Raw genomic sequence first — 16,042 nt, forward strand, 5'->3', positions numbered from 1 at the left:
TTTGTTTTAAGGGAGAAAACCCCAAATATCATCATAGTTTTACTACACCATTCATAACAACTTTTGTTAAGTTTGTATGTTTGTTTTACATGTTTCGGATGTTCCTTCAGAGTTGAAGATAATAATAAATCCAAATGACAGTCCAGCGTGCAAACCGCACGACCGGGCAGCCATCCAAGTTAACCAGAAGACATATAAATGTGAAAAGTTGTACATTCTAAATATCCCAAGTAGTTAGTTTTTGTTTCCAGACTAGTTTAACATATTGTATTTGGATTATGGCCACTTCCAGGTTAAGAGAGAGATTTGGTCCAAGTCTCCCATGAAATATAGTTCATTTTTCCCCATGTTTACACTTTTAAATCAACTTGGTGATTCAGTGACTCTGTTTCATAACATTAAAAGCTTCCTAAGGCCAAAGACTGGCTGTGTTTCTGTTGAAATAAACTAATAACCATAAATCAGTATGATGAGTTTAATTTGAATAGTGTACAATGTTTTGGATGTTCCTTCAGAGTCAAGGATAATCTATTTCCTAGTAGAAAACCTCCAGTTGGGCGATTAGGGATGGCAGCATGCAGGTTATGAAACCAGGTCCAATGAGATGACTGAATGACAGTCCAGCGCTTATACCGCATGACCAAGCTGCCATAGTTTCAGACATTAACTCAGAATTGATGATTATTAAGTCCATATTTCAGCAGAATAGCAGGAGAAAATGAACTAGATACCACGAGAAAACATTCCAAGAAAATATATTCCATAATTAGTAATAGAGTAATAGATTAAAAAGAAAACATCTGTTGTTTCATGGGCAGGGCTATACCAATACCTAGTAGCAATAGAGTATGATCATGTTAACTAGGTAGAATTATTTCATGGAAGATGACTTCCCAGAAATATAAAATACTTAAAAAAAAACAACCTGCACCCATTACACGACAGTGACATCAGATTTTGTAAAAAGTGGTTCTCTCCGTTAACCCTTTACACGCGTGTGGTACTTTAGCCTCTAAACACTAGCATCGTAAATTCATGTTTTTTTTATACTCATTGTCAAAAAGCTCAGCACTTTAAGGGTTAAGGCTAGAACAGAGAGATTTAAGAACTTCTTTAGTTCACTTTCATTCAGGGTGTTTCAAAGTCGTTAAGGAGCAGTACATAGCAGCCTAGTTTATCTAACACTGGTTGTCTGAATGTAGTTTTTGTTTTCATCTATGTTGTTATTGTTTTAGTAGTAATGCTGAGTTGGATATTTAGTCAAACAAAATTTTCATTTCTTTGAACCAATAAGATAATCTTACTTGTCTTCTAGCCCAGGGGTTCTCAACCTGTGGGTCGCGACTCCCTTGGGGGGTCGAATGACGATTTGTCAGGGGGTCGCCTAAGACCATCGAAAATATGGATTGTTTTTTTGTCTATTCTTCTATTGCTCTATGTGTGTGTGTGGAGGGGGTCGCGGCAGAGTGGGGGATTGTAAAAAGGGGACGCCGGGCTTAAAAGGTTGAGAACTGCTGTTCTAGCCCAATCAGACTTTTGTTCTTTCTATTACTACTTAGTATACTTTTTATTCAATTAAACTTAGAAATACCCAAGTTAGGTTTCCGTATGCTTGTACTTAACTTTTTTGTATGCCTTAAAAATGCACAAATAAATGTATCGTTCACCATGTTTCAGTATATCCCAGTCGGGTTCTACAGAGACAGCCAGCTCCATCTGAACACGTCTCTGATCAAAATGAAGACAAGTTCAGGTGACGTGTCTACTATACAAACTTCCGTCTGCCAAAATTTCTGCGACAAGTGCGTCACTAAAGGAAAAATTCCAATTTCAGTCATGCCAGGAGACTTTTACATCCTAGGAATCTTTTCAATTCATGATCAGGATGATGATCCCTATCAGTGCGGACCTTTCAGAAACTTCTCTAATGACGCCATAGCAGCGGAGGGATTCTTTTTCGCTGTGAAAAAGTTGAGCGCCCTGACCGGCATTAACTTTGGGGCTATAGCTATTGATGATTGTTACAGTCCTGTCAGGGCCACCACAATTTTGTCCAGTTACTTTTATGATGAGACCGATGAGAAAAATCCACTTTTTGAAAGCCAGATTTCAATCAGTAAAATTGTGGGTGTTGTGGGCTGTCTGTCCAGCAGCTGTACTCTTCCGATTGCAACCTTCTTTACCCCGCATCGAATTCCAGTCATTTCATACTCCTCCAGCACCCCTGACCTTGACGACAAGCTCAATTATCCCTACTTCCTGCGCACTGTCCCTAGTGATGTGTTCCAAGCGCGCGTCATGCTGCAAGTGATACAGAAAATGAATTGGCAGTACGTAGGACTCATTTACATCAAAAATAACTATGGCACAAAGGCCATGAAAGCCTTCAAGGCTCTAGCTGCAACAGAGAATTCTAGTGTGTGTGTCGCTGAGGAAATAGGCATTGGAGCCAAGTCTTCTGATCTAGATGAGGGAGATTTTTTTAGGGTCTTTTCTAAACTCACTGCCCAGCAGGTCAAGGTCGTGGTCTTCTTTGGTATACATGCCCGTTACCTCGCCTTCTTACAATATTTGGAGCAAAATAAAAAATATGGGACATTTATTTTCCTGGGCAGCGAAGATTGGGGCAAGTATGACAACATTATTGATGCCGCCCCCAAAGCTTCCAGAGGCTCTATTACCTTAAAATTGGAGGAAATCCATCTTGAGTCAGATGACGAATTTCAGTCCTACCTGGCAGCTCGGACGCCACAAGTAAATGATGTCAACATTTGGTTCTCTGAATTCTGGCAGAATGAATTTCAGTGTAACTTACCAGGTGGATTTATGAATATCTTTGATAGGTAAGTAGTGAGCTGCTTGATTTTTGCTTTTAGAATTTGTTGGTGTGTGTGATGTCCTTAAGTCTATCCAGTTAGTGACAAGACTTTTTCTCTCTTTATTTATGACTGCTTCGTTTAGTGCCGTATTTGAACGTAAAGTCAAAAGTAAAAGTTCCGCTTTCAGAGCTTGCGATCTATAGGGCAGATGATGTAAAGCTATGGGTCTAAACTGCCCACTGGCAACACAATCGCAGACTCTTTGGCCCACCAGGGAGGGCAAATTCCACCCACTGATCAGGCTGTAAGCTTTCATCAAGCCCTGGTTATAATACAAAAAACAGAAATGGAAAAGTGGTTTCAGTGCTTTGACAAGTCCCAAAAAGCCAGTGGAGTCTGGGAGCGCATGAGGCGCCCTGACCGCACTTCCCCGTGGTGAAGGCTGTCCAGGCCTGAGCAAGCTATTATAGCACAGTGCAGGACAGGCCACTGTCCTGTTGGCTCATATTTCTCGCGGCTATGGCTAAATTTTGATTCACAGTGCCCCCGCTGCGGGGAAGAAGAGGAAACCGTGCCTCATATTCTGTTTGACTGCCCCAGACTTGCTGATCTCCGTCTCGACAGGTCTGGGAAACCCAAAATTCTCGACCTGTATGGCGACATTTATGCACTACGCAAGACAGCAGGGTTTCTGTCCAGGGCTTTTGCAAGAGAGGATTTAAGCCTCTCAAGCCCTCACTCTAATGGAGTTTGATGATGATGATGATGATAGGTAAGTAGTGAGCTGCTTGATTTTTGCTTTTAGAATTTGTTGGTGTGTGTGGTATCCTTAAGTCTATCCAGTTAGTGACAAGACTTTCTCTCTCTTTATTTTTTAAAGACCAAAATATGACTGCTTAGTTAAGCGCCGTATTTGAACATAAAGTCAAAAGTAAAAGTTCCCCTTTCAGAGCTTGTGATCTATAGGGCAGATGATGTAAAGCTATGGGTCTAAACTGCCCACAGGTTGCAATGTCCCGTTTCAGTGTCAAGGCCTTCTAGAACAATTAGTCTTGCTTTAAATCAGAAAAAAGTTATTTAATAATAATAGATTTAGTGAACGTAAAGTACCCCTGTCAGACCTTGTGATATGTAGAGCAGATAATGTAAAGGTTTTCTGTTTCTATGGCCTGTGGTTAACAAGTGTGTCATGTGGCCAGCACAGCGACTAACTTCAGAAATTCAAATTCCCATTCTTCACCTAGATTGAAACCCAAGACCCCAGGTTTAGAAGCTAAGGGCTTAACCACTCAGCCACTGCACCCCTTGAACAAAGTATTAGTAGGAGTAGCTTTGAAATAACAACAATTCAATCCTTGTTGAATTTAAATTTTTACTGACATTATCTTGCTGCTAAGACATGAGACTCCAACTACTAAGTTATATTTATTCAAAATTGCTGAAATGTTTGTTTTCTTCATCTTTAGGGATTGTAACCCATCACTGAAGTTGACCTCTGAGAGTGTGGCCACCAGATCGAATGAACAGAGGCTCAAACAAGCCATCAATGCTGTGTACGCACTTGGTCATGGTTGGAATGAAGCCAGGAGTAGGTAAGTCCATAAAGTTTTAATTTTTGTCTTTCCCTTCTTACTTATCAAACAAAGTATGTACTAGTTGGCTTTTGGCTTGGTCTTGTATGAAATGTTAACAGTGATTTGTACTTTGGAACTTAGAACATTGGAGGAGAGGGGTGTTAAGACTAGAGGCAGTAGGGTATTACGCTACATTTTAGAACATTGGAGGAGAGGGGTGTAAAGACTAGAGGCAGTAGGGTATTTCGCTACATTTTAGTTTATAGATGTACTATTAGTTGCTTTTTATTTTGAATTTGTAGAAAGCAGTGGGGTTATTTTTACACTGTGATTTGTACTTTGGAACTTAGAACATTGGAGGAGAGGGGTGTTAAGACTAGAGGCAGTAGGGTATTACGCTACATTTTAGAACATTGGAGGAGAGGGGTGTAAAGACTAGAGGCAGTAGGGTATTACGCTACGTTTTAGTTTATAGATGTACTATTAGTTGCTTTTTATTTTGAATTTGTAGAAAGCAGTGGGGTTATTTTTACACTTGATCAGTTCCAAGAACTTGAAATTGGAGCAGTATGTAACATAGTATTAGGGGCCTAGTTATTTAGGATGAAATGAAGACCTACGAACCTTCAAAGATGTTTGTTATTTCAAAGGTTCCAACAAGACCATAGCTGGTAATCTTAAAATTTGGGATGTGTGGCTGAGAGGCCAAACCGGTTAGCTAAAGCTTGAATACCTAACAAAAATTTCTAATTTGAATCCTGATGAGCTGAGTTGTGTTTGCTGAGCGCTTAAAGGCAGCACGGAAACCTTCTCCCAGATACCCCCTCCCCTCCACTGGTCCACAAAAAAGATTGGACTATAATGCTATGAGCATGAAAGATATGCTATGTAAAAGGAATGTCAGAAGAAACAAAAGTTGTGGTTTTAAAGTATGATATGGTAAAAAATCAAGAATATATTTAATATGGTCAATTCTTTAAACTGAATTTGTAGAAGATGCAATCATTAACTTTTCAAACTATGACAGAAACAAAAAAAGACTTATGATTTACTGTAGAAATGCAACTCGAGGTTAGCCGTTTAATGTCTTGTGTTTGCAGTGAATGTGAGAATGTGGCAGACTGTCTGCGTCAAAAAGTGGATAAAGTCGTCGAGAAGATCAAAGCGGTCAAGCGCAAGCAGGATTACAAACAGTTCATGGTGTTCGACAGTGAGGGCAATGGTGCTATAGGGTTCACCATTTACAATGTCCAACAAGTAGATCAAGACAAGAATACTTACTTCAAGGTGAAGGTCATTTCTGCTTCAATGCTTAGATTGTAATGTAATTGTAACCCCCAATGAAAGAGAATGATAGGGTTAGCAAAAGCTCTGTCCATTGTTATTTACAAGTAGAGATAGAACTAGTGACAGAAACAAAAAATGAGGGTGTGTTGTTGTTTTAGGTACTTTTATTGATAGAACTAGTGACAGAAACAGAAAAATGAGGGTGTGTTATTGTATTAGGTACATTTATTGAAAGAACAAGTGACAGAAACAAAAAATGAGGGTGTGTTGTTGTTTTAGGTACTTTTATTGATAGAACTAGTGACAGAAAGAGAAAAATGAGGGTGTGTTATTGTATTAGGTACATTTATTGAAAGAACAAGTGACACTTTCATTCCTTCATGCCGTGTCTAAGAACAGCCGTAAATACTATTTAAAAGTAACTACAAAAAGGATTTGAGACTATTTGAGGGGATTATTTGGATGGCTGCTTTGAACTGTCGTTTGGACTTATCAGGGTCAAACCCTGCCCTCTTCCCTCCCCCGTCGTCCTGCGGGAGGTTTGGACTAGGAAGTAAATTATCTTTGACTCTGAAGGAACATCTGAAACATGTAAAACATTTTACAATTTTTAATTTTTAATGAAACAAACTTGAAAAAAAAAAAAATTTTTAGCAATGTGGTATTTTTTTTTAAAGTTCAATAATTGGAAACAATACCTTTTACATAAATATATGATCAAAAGTCCAAAAAAATTGAATTATAAGGAATCTAATGAAAATCATCACTAAAAGAATGGAGTGCTGCTTTGTCATGTTCTATGCCCTATTTGAACTGCGATCCCAATGGTCCAGAGTTGAAACCTTTCCCACATGCATCCCCTGCCTTCCTCTAGCAGGTTTGGGCTGAGACACATTTTTGAGAAAGGTCATTAAGGTAAAAGAAGACAAAACAAAAATGTAACAAATGCAATATCAATGGATTGATCTGATCTGCATTGATTCCTATTGATGTGTAATCTCAGTGAAAGCCATGATTGAATTTCCTTTGTCTCTGCAGGTAGGCACTTTCAGCTCCAATGATTCTTGCTTACAAACTAAAGATATGCTGTTTTACACTGACTCTGGCCAGACTAGGAATGAGATTTCTGCTCTGTGCACTCCTGTAAGTTCCTAGGTTTTACTTACTGGCTTACGCTATTTACCAACCCTGGGAAAAATTTATTATCAACCTTTACATAAATATATGATCAACCTTGAATGACATAAATATATGATCAAGCCTGGCATAAATTTATGATCAACCTTTACATAAATTTATGATCAACCTTTACATAAATATATGATCAACCTTTACATAAATATATGATCAACCCTGACATAAATATATGATCAAGCCTGGCATAAATTTATGATCTACCCTGACATAAATATATGATCAAGCCTGGCATAAATTTATAATCAAGCCTGGCATAAATTTATAATCAATCTTTACATAAATATATGATCAAGCGTGGCATAAATTTATGATCAACCTTTACATGAATTTATGATCAACCTTGACATAAATTATGATCCTCCTTTACATGAATTTATGATCAACCTTTACTTAAATTGATGGTCAACCTTTACATAAATTTATGATCTACCCTGACCTAACCTTTACATATATTTATGATCTACCCTGACCTAAAGTTTACATAAATTTATGATCTACCCTGACCTAACCTTTACATATATTTATGATCTACCCTGACCTAAAGTTTACATAAATTTATGATCTACCCTGACCTAAAGTTTACATAAATTTATGATCTACCCTGACCTAACCTTTACATATATTTATGATCTACCCTGACCTAAAGTTTACATAAATTTATGATCTACCCTGACCTAACCTTTACATTAATTTATGATCTACCCTGACCTAACCTTTACATTAATTTATGATCAGCCTATCAGTTTTGACATGAATTGATAATAAGCTGTAAATCTTATTTTCTCAGCTACTTTGTGGCCACTGCCCAAAAATGTACATCATCCAAAAGCCATCAGAAGCAGTAGCTGCTGTCCCACTTGCTGATTATAGGAACACAGACATTTTGTTAATCTCACTCATCATTGTCCTCATCTTGGCCCTAGCGGTGACAGTGGCAGCCATGTGGATTTGTTTGAATAACAAATATTCAAGTAAATAACATGATTGTATTTCTTGTATTATATAGTAAACGTAGCAGTCAAGTAAACGTAGCAGTCTATTACCTAGAAACATAGAATAGAAAATTATTAGGAACCAGGCCAGCTTGTTATTCCCTTGCCATTAAAATAATTTATTTATATTTCTATTTTTTTTTTGGTTGCTTTTTCAGAATTGTTGGAAAAGTTCAAGTTTAAGAATTCTGAAGAGATCTATGCAGAGCCTGACGGACTTCATTACCAGCCATACTCCGAAACTCATGGAATCAAATTTGCCAACAATGAGCTTGATCCATATCCCCATGAGGAAGCAAACACCATGAATCCACTGCTAAGGGGCATAACCAACCCATCATTTGTGCCAGACAACGCCGACGTTATTTCTCAAGTCAATTCCCTCAGAAATAGGTCTGGCAGTCAGCTCCTCAGCCGAAGCAATACACTGCGGACATCGATGAGCCGACCGCTGCCCATTAGCCCTATCAGCGATAACGCCATGAGTGAAATCTTTCACGACAACATGGCCTACTTGGAAAGTGTCTCCGATGTACCTTACCTGCCTTCAGGAGCGACCAGTTCCCAGATAGCTCACAACAGCAACAATAGCAGTATGCGTGCTGGTAGCGCACAGTTTGTCTTGTTACCGAATGTTGGCGGCAACACTAGCGAGGGATCAGAGACAGTCCTGTATAGGAGAAACTCATCACGCCAAAGCTCGAGCGCCGGTCAGCAGAGGACCCTGTCTCACCAGCCATCTGTTAGATCCAACAGCTCCATCATCAATCCAGATTTCGGCCCGTACAGCTATGCTGCAGCTCAGCGTCAGAGGATGATGCAGAATTCATCAGTCCAGCCTGGAGATTTCCAGCCAGCACTTCAAGAACTGAACATTCAAAACACGCACTTGGCTCAGCAGGAAAACAATGCAGTGCCACAACAAGGATACAAGAATGATATGGAGTATGTTCCCCTTCATTATGCCTCCACTTCAGTCGCATCAAGACAAACTCCAGGACCTCAGGTGCTTCCGAGTCCTGATATTCATCCTTCACTCATGGATGAATCTACACGGGCCTACTTCCTTCAGCAAATGAACCTCAGTGGTTTACAAGCTTTAGAAATGTCAAACATGAATCGAAGGATGAGCACTCCTGAGGATCAACACCACTTCCTCACCAATAGTTCAAGGCCGCAGTATGAGAACTCCATGGTGGGTTCTCCTGATCACAACAACCCTCCTCATGACATACAACCCCAGGTCAGCATGGAGTCCATTGATCTCAATTCTCACATAGACACTCAAAATGAGGTCACCTTTAGCCCAGCTGGTCAAACGCCTAACAATGGAAATTTTTTTACCCGGCTGTTAAAAGGGGGCAATGTTACCAATGTGTAAAAACTTAACGAAATGGAAAACATTTTATAGACTATTTGATGTGATCCTTTTTTGTGATGGAAGGCAGGAGAGTGTCTTTTAGTGAACTGACTCATCTTAAATCTGAACAGTGACATCCCATGATCCATATTGTTGGTATGTATCTGTGAAGATCTCTGCTCCAACCCAAACAAAACAGTCAACATTAGTTCATTGCTGTAATGGTCACACAGGACAGGACAATATGCTGTCATTTGTTGATTTTTTTTTGAAGCAGGGAGATCATTATGTGTAAACTTTGGAGAAAAAGGGTTATGAGTACACTCCCCTTTGCAAACATTCAGGTGCACTATATCTGCAATGTTTGGATAGCAAATGACTTCATCAACAGGTCAAACAATTTGAACTATCACCCTCACATTTTATGGCATTAAGTTTTAGTTCCCAGCATGTCCTAAAGGTTGAGTTATCTGTTCATGACGGTGGACTGTTGGACTAGAAGCTGCCATGACATCAATCGAACTGGCCATTCGTTCAGTCTATGAACATATTCTAACATACCCTAACCACTGAGTGTTTTTACATCGCAATCAATTTCAAATTTATGTACACATTAACATTTCCCTGTAAGACAAACTTGAGTTGAGTTATCTGTTCATGACTGTGGACTGTTGGACTAGAAGCTGCCATGACATCAATGCCATGAGCTGGCCATTCATTCAGTCTATGAACATATTCTAACATACCCTAACCACTGAGTGTTTTTACATCACAACCAATTTCAAATTTATGTACACATTAACATTTCCCTGTAAGACAAACTTTAAAATTTTATCATCTCTTTTTAAAAGCTCAGGCACTAAGGGAACAGCAAGAGGCAACACACATTCCTCTTATTAGTTTTCAAACTCTTCGTGGGTCCAAGACACAGATCTTGAAAATGGCTCTTACCATTTTCCTAGAAACTCAACAGTCTAGGCGTATCTTCAAGAAAAAAAAATATTACAAGCTGCATGTAATCAGTCAAGAGTGAAATAAATACATGTTCGTAAAGATTTTGCACATTGCATTCGGTAGAAATCATTCGATGGACAGCTACATTTCTTCGTGAAAATACACATATACACTTTCACTATTTATTAATACACAATATTGATAGTAGATGTATTACTAGATTCAGTATTCTAGACTAGTGTCTATTAAAGTCTGGATCTTTATCACCAAATTAGAATTTCCTTATACTCTGAGTAGATTTATACATGGGCATAACCAAAATTTCTTTTTTATTTGGCCGGTGGGGAGGGGGGGGGATGCCCTTTTTTTTATGTATCAGTTACTTCTTGAAAGCAAATTAATTATTCTTAGAAAACGTCGTTAGCTTCATAAAGGGCAAATTTTTATTATTTTTTTTTTAAATTTTTATGTTACTTGTTTAGTCTAAAAATTAGGTCCTAATTGGAAACTCTCCCTTTTCCTAGACTTACAAGATTGAAGTCTGGAGCAGAATTTGGAATGAATAATTTCCCAAAGGATGATGTGTCATATTTAAAAAAATATTGTAACATTCATGAAATGTGAGAAGTAGACAAAGACCATAACATACCACAGACATTTTTATCACATACAGTACCACCACATGTAATTTATTCACTTAGATTTTGTTGAAAGTTGTTTTTACAATACAACGGCTGATTGTGATAATCTAAGAGTGACTTTACTAACGCACTTAACACTTGTGTGTCAAAGGTTAGCTTGAACTAAGTCCACTGTTTTGCACTTTATTGAATTCTCTTTGAAGGATAAATCTGACTTTTATGTTCCTCTTGTTGTAGTTGAATTGATTGTAATTATTTTTTTTTTGGTTGGTGTTTACTCTAAGCTGTTTGATTTCAAATGGCATTTTATTCATGTTGATAGCAGCCTTGTTAATTTTTTTTGGTCATTTATCTTAAAGTTATATATATATATATACAAATATTTATAAACATATATATTTTTAACTGATATTATATTGATAGTATATCAGAGAGTAGAAAAACAAGACAGCATGACATGTGTAAATGTGATGACACACTCATTATCTAAGACTTTCTATTGAAACATATTTTGTATTTCGAGTTTATGTTAGCAGGCATATAGAGGTAACTATTCAGTCTAGTTCAGATTCAGTATTAGAAGTAGATTTAAAAGGTATTTATGTGTAATGGTATTGGGTTCTCCTATTATGTTAAAATAATTCGAATCTATAATTTTTCTTTTATATTTGAGTTCATGGTTTTAAAGGGAGAGAAAAAAAATCTGATTAGTTTAACAAGCATTCATGGCATCCTTTTAATTGTGTGGTATTGAAGAAACACTATGCAATAACTCTGGTCATGGGGTGTCCACTCTAGACTGTCATGGTCATGGGGTGTCCACTCTAGACTGTCATGGTCATGGGGTGTCCACTCTTGACTGTCATGGTCATGGGGTGTGCACTCTAGACTTTCATGGTCATGGGGTGTCCACTCTAGACTGTCATGGTCATGGGGTGTCCACTCTAGGCTGTCATGGGGTGTCCACTCTAGACTGTCATGGTCATGGGGTGTCCACTCTTGACTGTCATGGTCATGGGGTGTCCACTCTTGACTGTCATGGTCATGGGGTGTCCACTCTTGACTGTCATGGTCATGGGGTGTCCACTCTTGACTGTCATGGTCATGGGGTGTCCACTCTTGACTGTCATGGTCATGGGGTGTCCACTCTTGACTGTCATGGTCATGGGGTGTCCACTCTTGACTGTCATGGTCATGGGGTGTCCACTCTTGACTGTCATGGTCATGGGGTGTGCACTCTAGACTGTCATGGTCATGGGGTGTGCACTCTAGACTGTCATGGTCATGGGGTGTGCACTCTAGACTGTCATGGTCATGGGGTGTGCACTCTAGACTGTCATGGTCATGGGGTGTGCACTCTAGACTGTCATGGTCATGGGTTGTCCACTCTTGACTGTCATGGTCATGGGGTGTCCACTCTAGACTGTCATGGTCATGGGGGTGTCCACTCTAGACTGTCATGGTCATGGGGCGTGCACTCTAGACTGTCATGGTCATGGTGTTAGCTTTGAACTCTACCCCTCACCATCCTCCGCTGTTTCACAGGAGCTTGGATCTAATAGTTGTCGATTCTAACGAGCGTCTGAAAGATGTACAACAAAATGTAAACTGGATTGGCGGGGGTGTTGCTTGTTTTTGCCATCTCTGCAGTAAAGCACTTGGCCTCCAAATTGGAGCCCCCGGGCTCAAATCCTGGTGAAGACTTTTTTTTTTTTATTTCGGGATCTTTGGATGCCTCAGAATCCCCCTAGCTTTAGGGTACCAGACACAAGTTGGGGAAAAGTAAAGGCAGTTGGTCGTTGTGCTGACCACCGTGGGCCACAGAAACATCTGCTCTATAGATTGCAAAGTCTGAAATATAAATATAAATGATATTTAGTAAAATTATATTGCATATGCTGGTTTAAAATAATTGTATGTAGGTTAACTTAACTATTGGCTAAACCAAACTCTACTTATCGTTTTCATGGATGACCTATTCCCAATACTTTGTAGCTTAGAAACGTACACTTAAAGGTACTAAAAGAAAAACCAATTTGCTTAGTATTTAATTATTAATATTTGTTATTGTGTTTGATTGAATCTTGTCTCTCGGCTGTGTTACTAGCATGGCCTTGATATAAACATTCCAGAGTGGCACGTGTTGACCCTCTTTCATTTCAACTTATGCATTTCATGACATTCCATTTTGAGCAGACATTAGCTCCCTGGATCTATTTTTTTGTGTGTAAATACTATGTTTAGAGAGAAGATGCATACTATTGTTTGAGATACATTTATTGATGTAAATTGCTGAATATTGTTTAGTTGTATACATTCCATTAACCGTTATGCAGAAATTGTTTAATGGAACTTGGTGTCAAAGCTGTAAATATATGAGTTTTAAAAATGTGGATCTGTTTATGCACTTTTTGTCTACAGAACAATGATTCCTAATTGTTGAGCCATAATTTAGATTTGTGTATTCATTTTACATTTTCTATAAACACATTGTGGCCTCCTCATGTTTCACGGTTAATAAATAGTTAAGTCATAGTCTTTTCGTACTAATGGTTGGTCTACAGTTTTCTTTTAACTGGTGGTGGAGTCATCCAGTGAAATAGAATTAGCATCTAAACTTTTGGTGTTTATGTTAAGCTAAACATTGATTCCCTTTATTACCTACACTGGTTGAAAGACCAAAAGTTCTTGAGAACTTTCTGAACACTATTTAGGCTTTAGAGATTGAATTGGTCCAACCAGTAGGAACATCCGTATTGAAGAATTGTTCAAATAGTCTAGGGCTATTGAACTTGAAAAATGAAGACAGGCCTTATTGAACTGGATGTTTCCAAAAAAAAAAGTTAATTTTATTATTTAATTACTTTTGTTTAGTGCAGCGGTTCTCAACCTTTTAAGCTCGGCGACCCCTTTTTACTATCCCCCACTCTGCCGCGTCCCCCCCCCCCAACATACACAGCAATAGAAGAATACACTAAATACAATCCATATTTTCGTTGGTCTTAGGTGACCCCTGGCAAATCGTCAATCGACCCCCAAAGGGGGCGCGACCCACAGGTTGAGAACCCCTGGTTTAGTGGATCTTTCAAGATATAGTATGCTCAGTGTGCTTTGATCCAATCTCTTATAATTTGTACTAAGTGTAGGAAAAATGTGGTATCTGGGAGAAGGTTTCTGTGCTGCATTTAGGCGTTCAACAAATACAACTGAGAGCTTGAAATGGGGTTTGAACTCGTGCCTCGTTGATAGCTATAGCTGTAAGTGGTTTACGCCACTCAGCCACACATCGGAAAAGTTAATGTCATACAAAGATCCAGCCGAACCAGCACTTCCAGATATCACAACCCTTAGGTTTATACTCATATAGCCCTCAAAAATCAGGAAAATAAAACTGTAGAATGTTTATTGTATCTTTTCAACTTGTGTTCCACAGACCTGTGTGTACATAGTGTTCTTCAATAAAGTATTTGTTGAGTTGATCTTTGTGTACCATTTATTTAGTTTGGTTTCTTCTAAATGTCTGTTGAGTTTGTTCTGTCTAGTTACATTCATGAGAGTAGCTTATGTTTTTTGTGAATGTGTGCACTTTAAAGTTACTGTGAACTTTGAACTCTCACTGCCAACTAAATGAGAACAATGTAGAAACCACTCTGCACCCACTGCAATGTGCTGGTGTAACAAAACTTGAAAACTGTAAATAGTGAAAGTAACTTAATAACATAAACAAGCCTTTTGTTCTGTGATTGAGTTCACTATATACTCTATAGAGTGACAAAAGAAAGATTGAAATTGATATTGTTCTACCCATTTTTATGCCTATTTTTATCTTCCGGAAGTACTTCCACTATGAAATGGAAAATAAAATTGTTGGTGCTTCGGAAATCCCTGAGCTATTTTTAATCAATCTGAAACATCCCTAGCCTAAATAACGTACATTGAAATAAAAGGAAACATGGCTTCTCTTTTCATTGTATGTGCTCATTATATTATATATTATTATATTATATTATAAGAAATCTGCGATCTATTTTCTTTTCTTAACCTTCTTTTGTTCGAGGTCCATTTTCACGGTTCGTTCCATAATGAAAACATTTCCTTCAACAAAATCATGGCGTATAAACCTCTGCACTAAGTATTGCATTAAGAATATATGTATTCATTGCTCTATGCCTCAGAAACGTGGACATAGACACGCAAAAAAACTGAACCACTTCCACATGACATGTCTAAGAAAAATACTGAATTTCAAATGGCAAGACAAAATACCAGATACTGAAGTCCTTCGAAGAGCGGGTCTGCAAAGCATCCACACAATCCTGATGCAGTCCCAGCTGCGATGGGCAGGACACATCGGCAGAATGGAAGACCACCGCATCCCTAAACGACTCTTGTATGGCCAACTAAGAGAAGGAAAGCGCTCGCAAGGTGTTCAAAGAAAGCGCTTCAGGGACACCCTCAAAGCTTCTCTGAAGGCGTTCAGCATAGACCCAGGAACCTGGGTGACAGAGGCACATGACAGAGCATCATGGCGTCGCGCTGTGAAAACTGGCGCACAGGTTGCTGAGGAAAAGAGAACCACGCTGGCATAAGAAAAACGCCAGAGAAGAAAAGCAAGTCAAACGACACTAGCTCCAGCTGGAATAACCTGCCAAGTGTGCAGCCGAACATTCCGGGCTCACATAGGTCTCACCAGCCACATGAGGAGGCATAAAAACCCCAGTGCAAAGCCTTCAGCCCCCTGGATGACAAAGTGGTCATCATCGAACCACGATGGACAAACTATATATAGGTCAGTGCAAATTATTGTACCTCTACTTCCAAGAGAGCCTCCACAAAATAGGTAAAAAAAAAAAAAATCGGAATTTCGATGGGTCAAAAACTTAAAACTTTTTTTTTACAAAAATTTTTTTTTCTACGCAATTTATTGACAATTCTTTAAATCCTACGTTAGTAATATGACGTACTGTCTCGTGGTTAAGAAGTATCAGATTGTAATGTGCTCGTAATATATACATGCAGCTCTGGATTTAGGACTGTCTCGTGGTTAAGAAGTATCAGATTGTAATGTGCTCGTAATTTATACATGCAGCTCTGGATTTAGGACAGGACATTATTCCTGGCCCTTACCCTCCACAAACTCAAAAGTATACATTTTTAAAACAAAAATATGACTCTTATTTTTTTTTAAGAAGGAAAATTAATTTCAATTTCAATTTAC

The 16,042-nt window shown here is 38.6% G+C and overlaps 2 protein-coding genes across 4 annotated transcripts in view; one reads left to right on the plus strand and one right to left on the minus strand.

The window, feature by feature from the left end:
* LOC106056127 (uncharacterized) overlaps positions 1 to 9,829 on the plus strand; it is a 38,580-nt gene extending 28,751 nt beyond the window's left edge. For all 3 annotated transcript variants that reach the window (XM_056026471.1, XM_056026470.1, XM_056026472.1), the window contains exons 11-16: positions 1,678 to 2,843; positions 4,286 to 4,411; positions 5,494 to 5,680; positions 6,719 to 6,823; positions 7,665 to 7,848; positions 8,028 to 9,829. In XM_056026471.1, the coding sequence (XP_055882446.1) occupies positions 1,678 to 2,843; positions 4,286 to 4,411; positions 5,494 to 5,680; positions 6,719 to 6,823; positions 7,665 to 7,848; positions 8,028 to 9,250 (2,991 nt within the window). In that variant the 3' untranslated portion in view covers positions 9,251 to 9,829. The remainder of the gene's footprint in view (positions 1 to 1,677; positions 2,844 to 4,285; positions 4,412 to 5,493; positions 5,681 to 6,718; positions 6,824 to 7,664; positions 7,849 to 8,027) is intronic.
* A 1,718-nt stretch (positions 9,830 to 11,547) lies between these two features.
* LOC106056123 (sex-determining region Y protein-like) lies at positions 11,548 to 12,982 on the minus strand. Its single transcript, XM_013212712.2, has 2 exons — positions 12,929 to 12,982; positions 11,548 to 12,273 (listed from the first exon to the last, which is right to left on the minus strand). Exons 1-2 carry the CDS (start codon positions 12,980 to 12,982, stop codon positions 11,548 to 11,550), a joined length of 780 nt encoding a protein of 259 aa, XP_013068166.2.
* Positions 12,983 to 16,042: the final 3,060 nt, after the last annotated feature.

This window comes from Biomphalaria glabrata, chromosome 4 (genome assembly GCF_947242115.1).
Source record: "Biomphalaria glabrata chromosome 4, xgBioGlab47.1, whole genome shotgun sequence".
NCBI lineage: Eukaryota > Metazoa > Mollusca > Gastropoda > Planorbidae > Biomphalaria > Biomphalaria glabrata.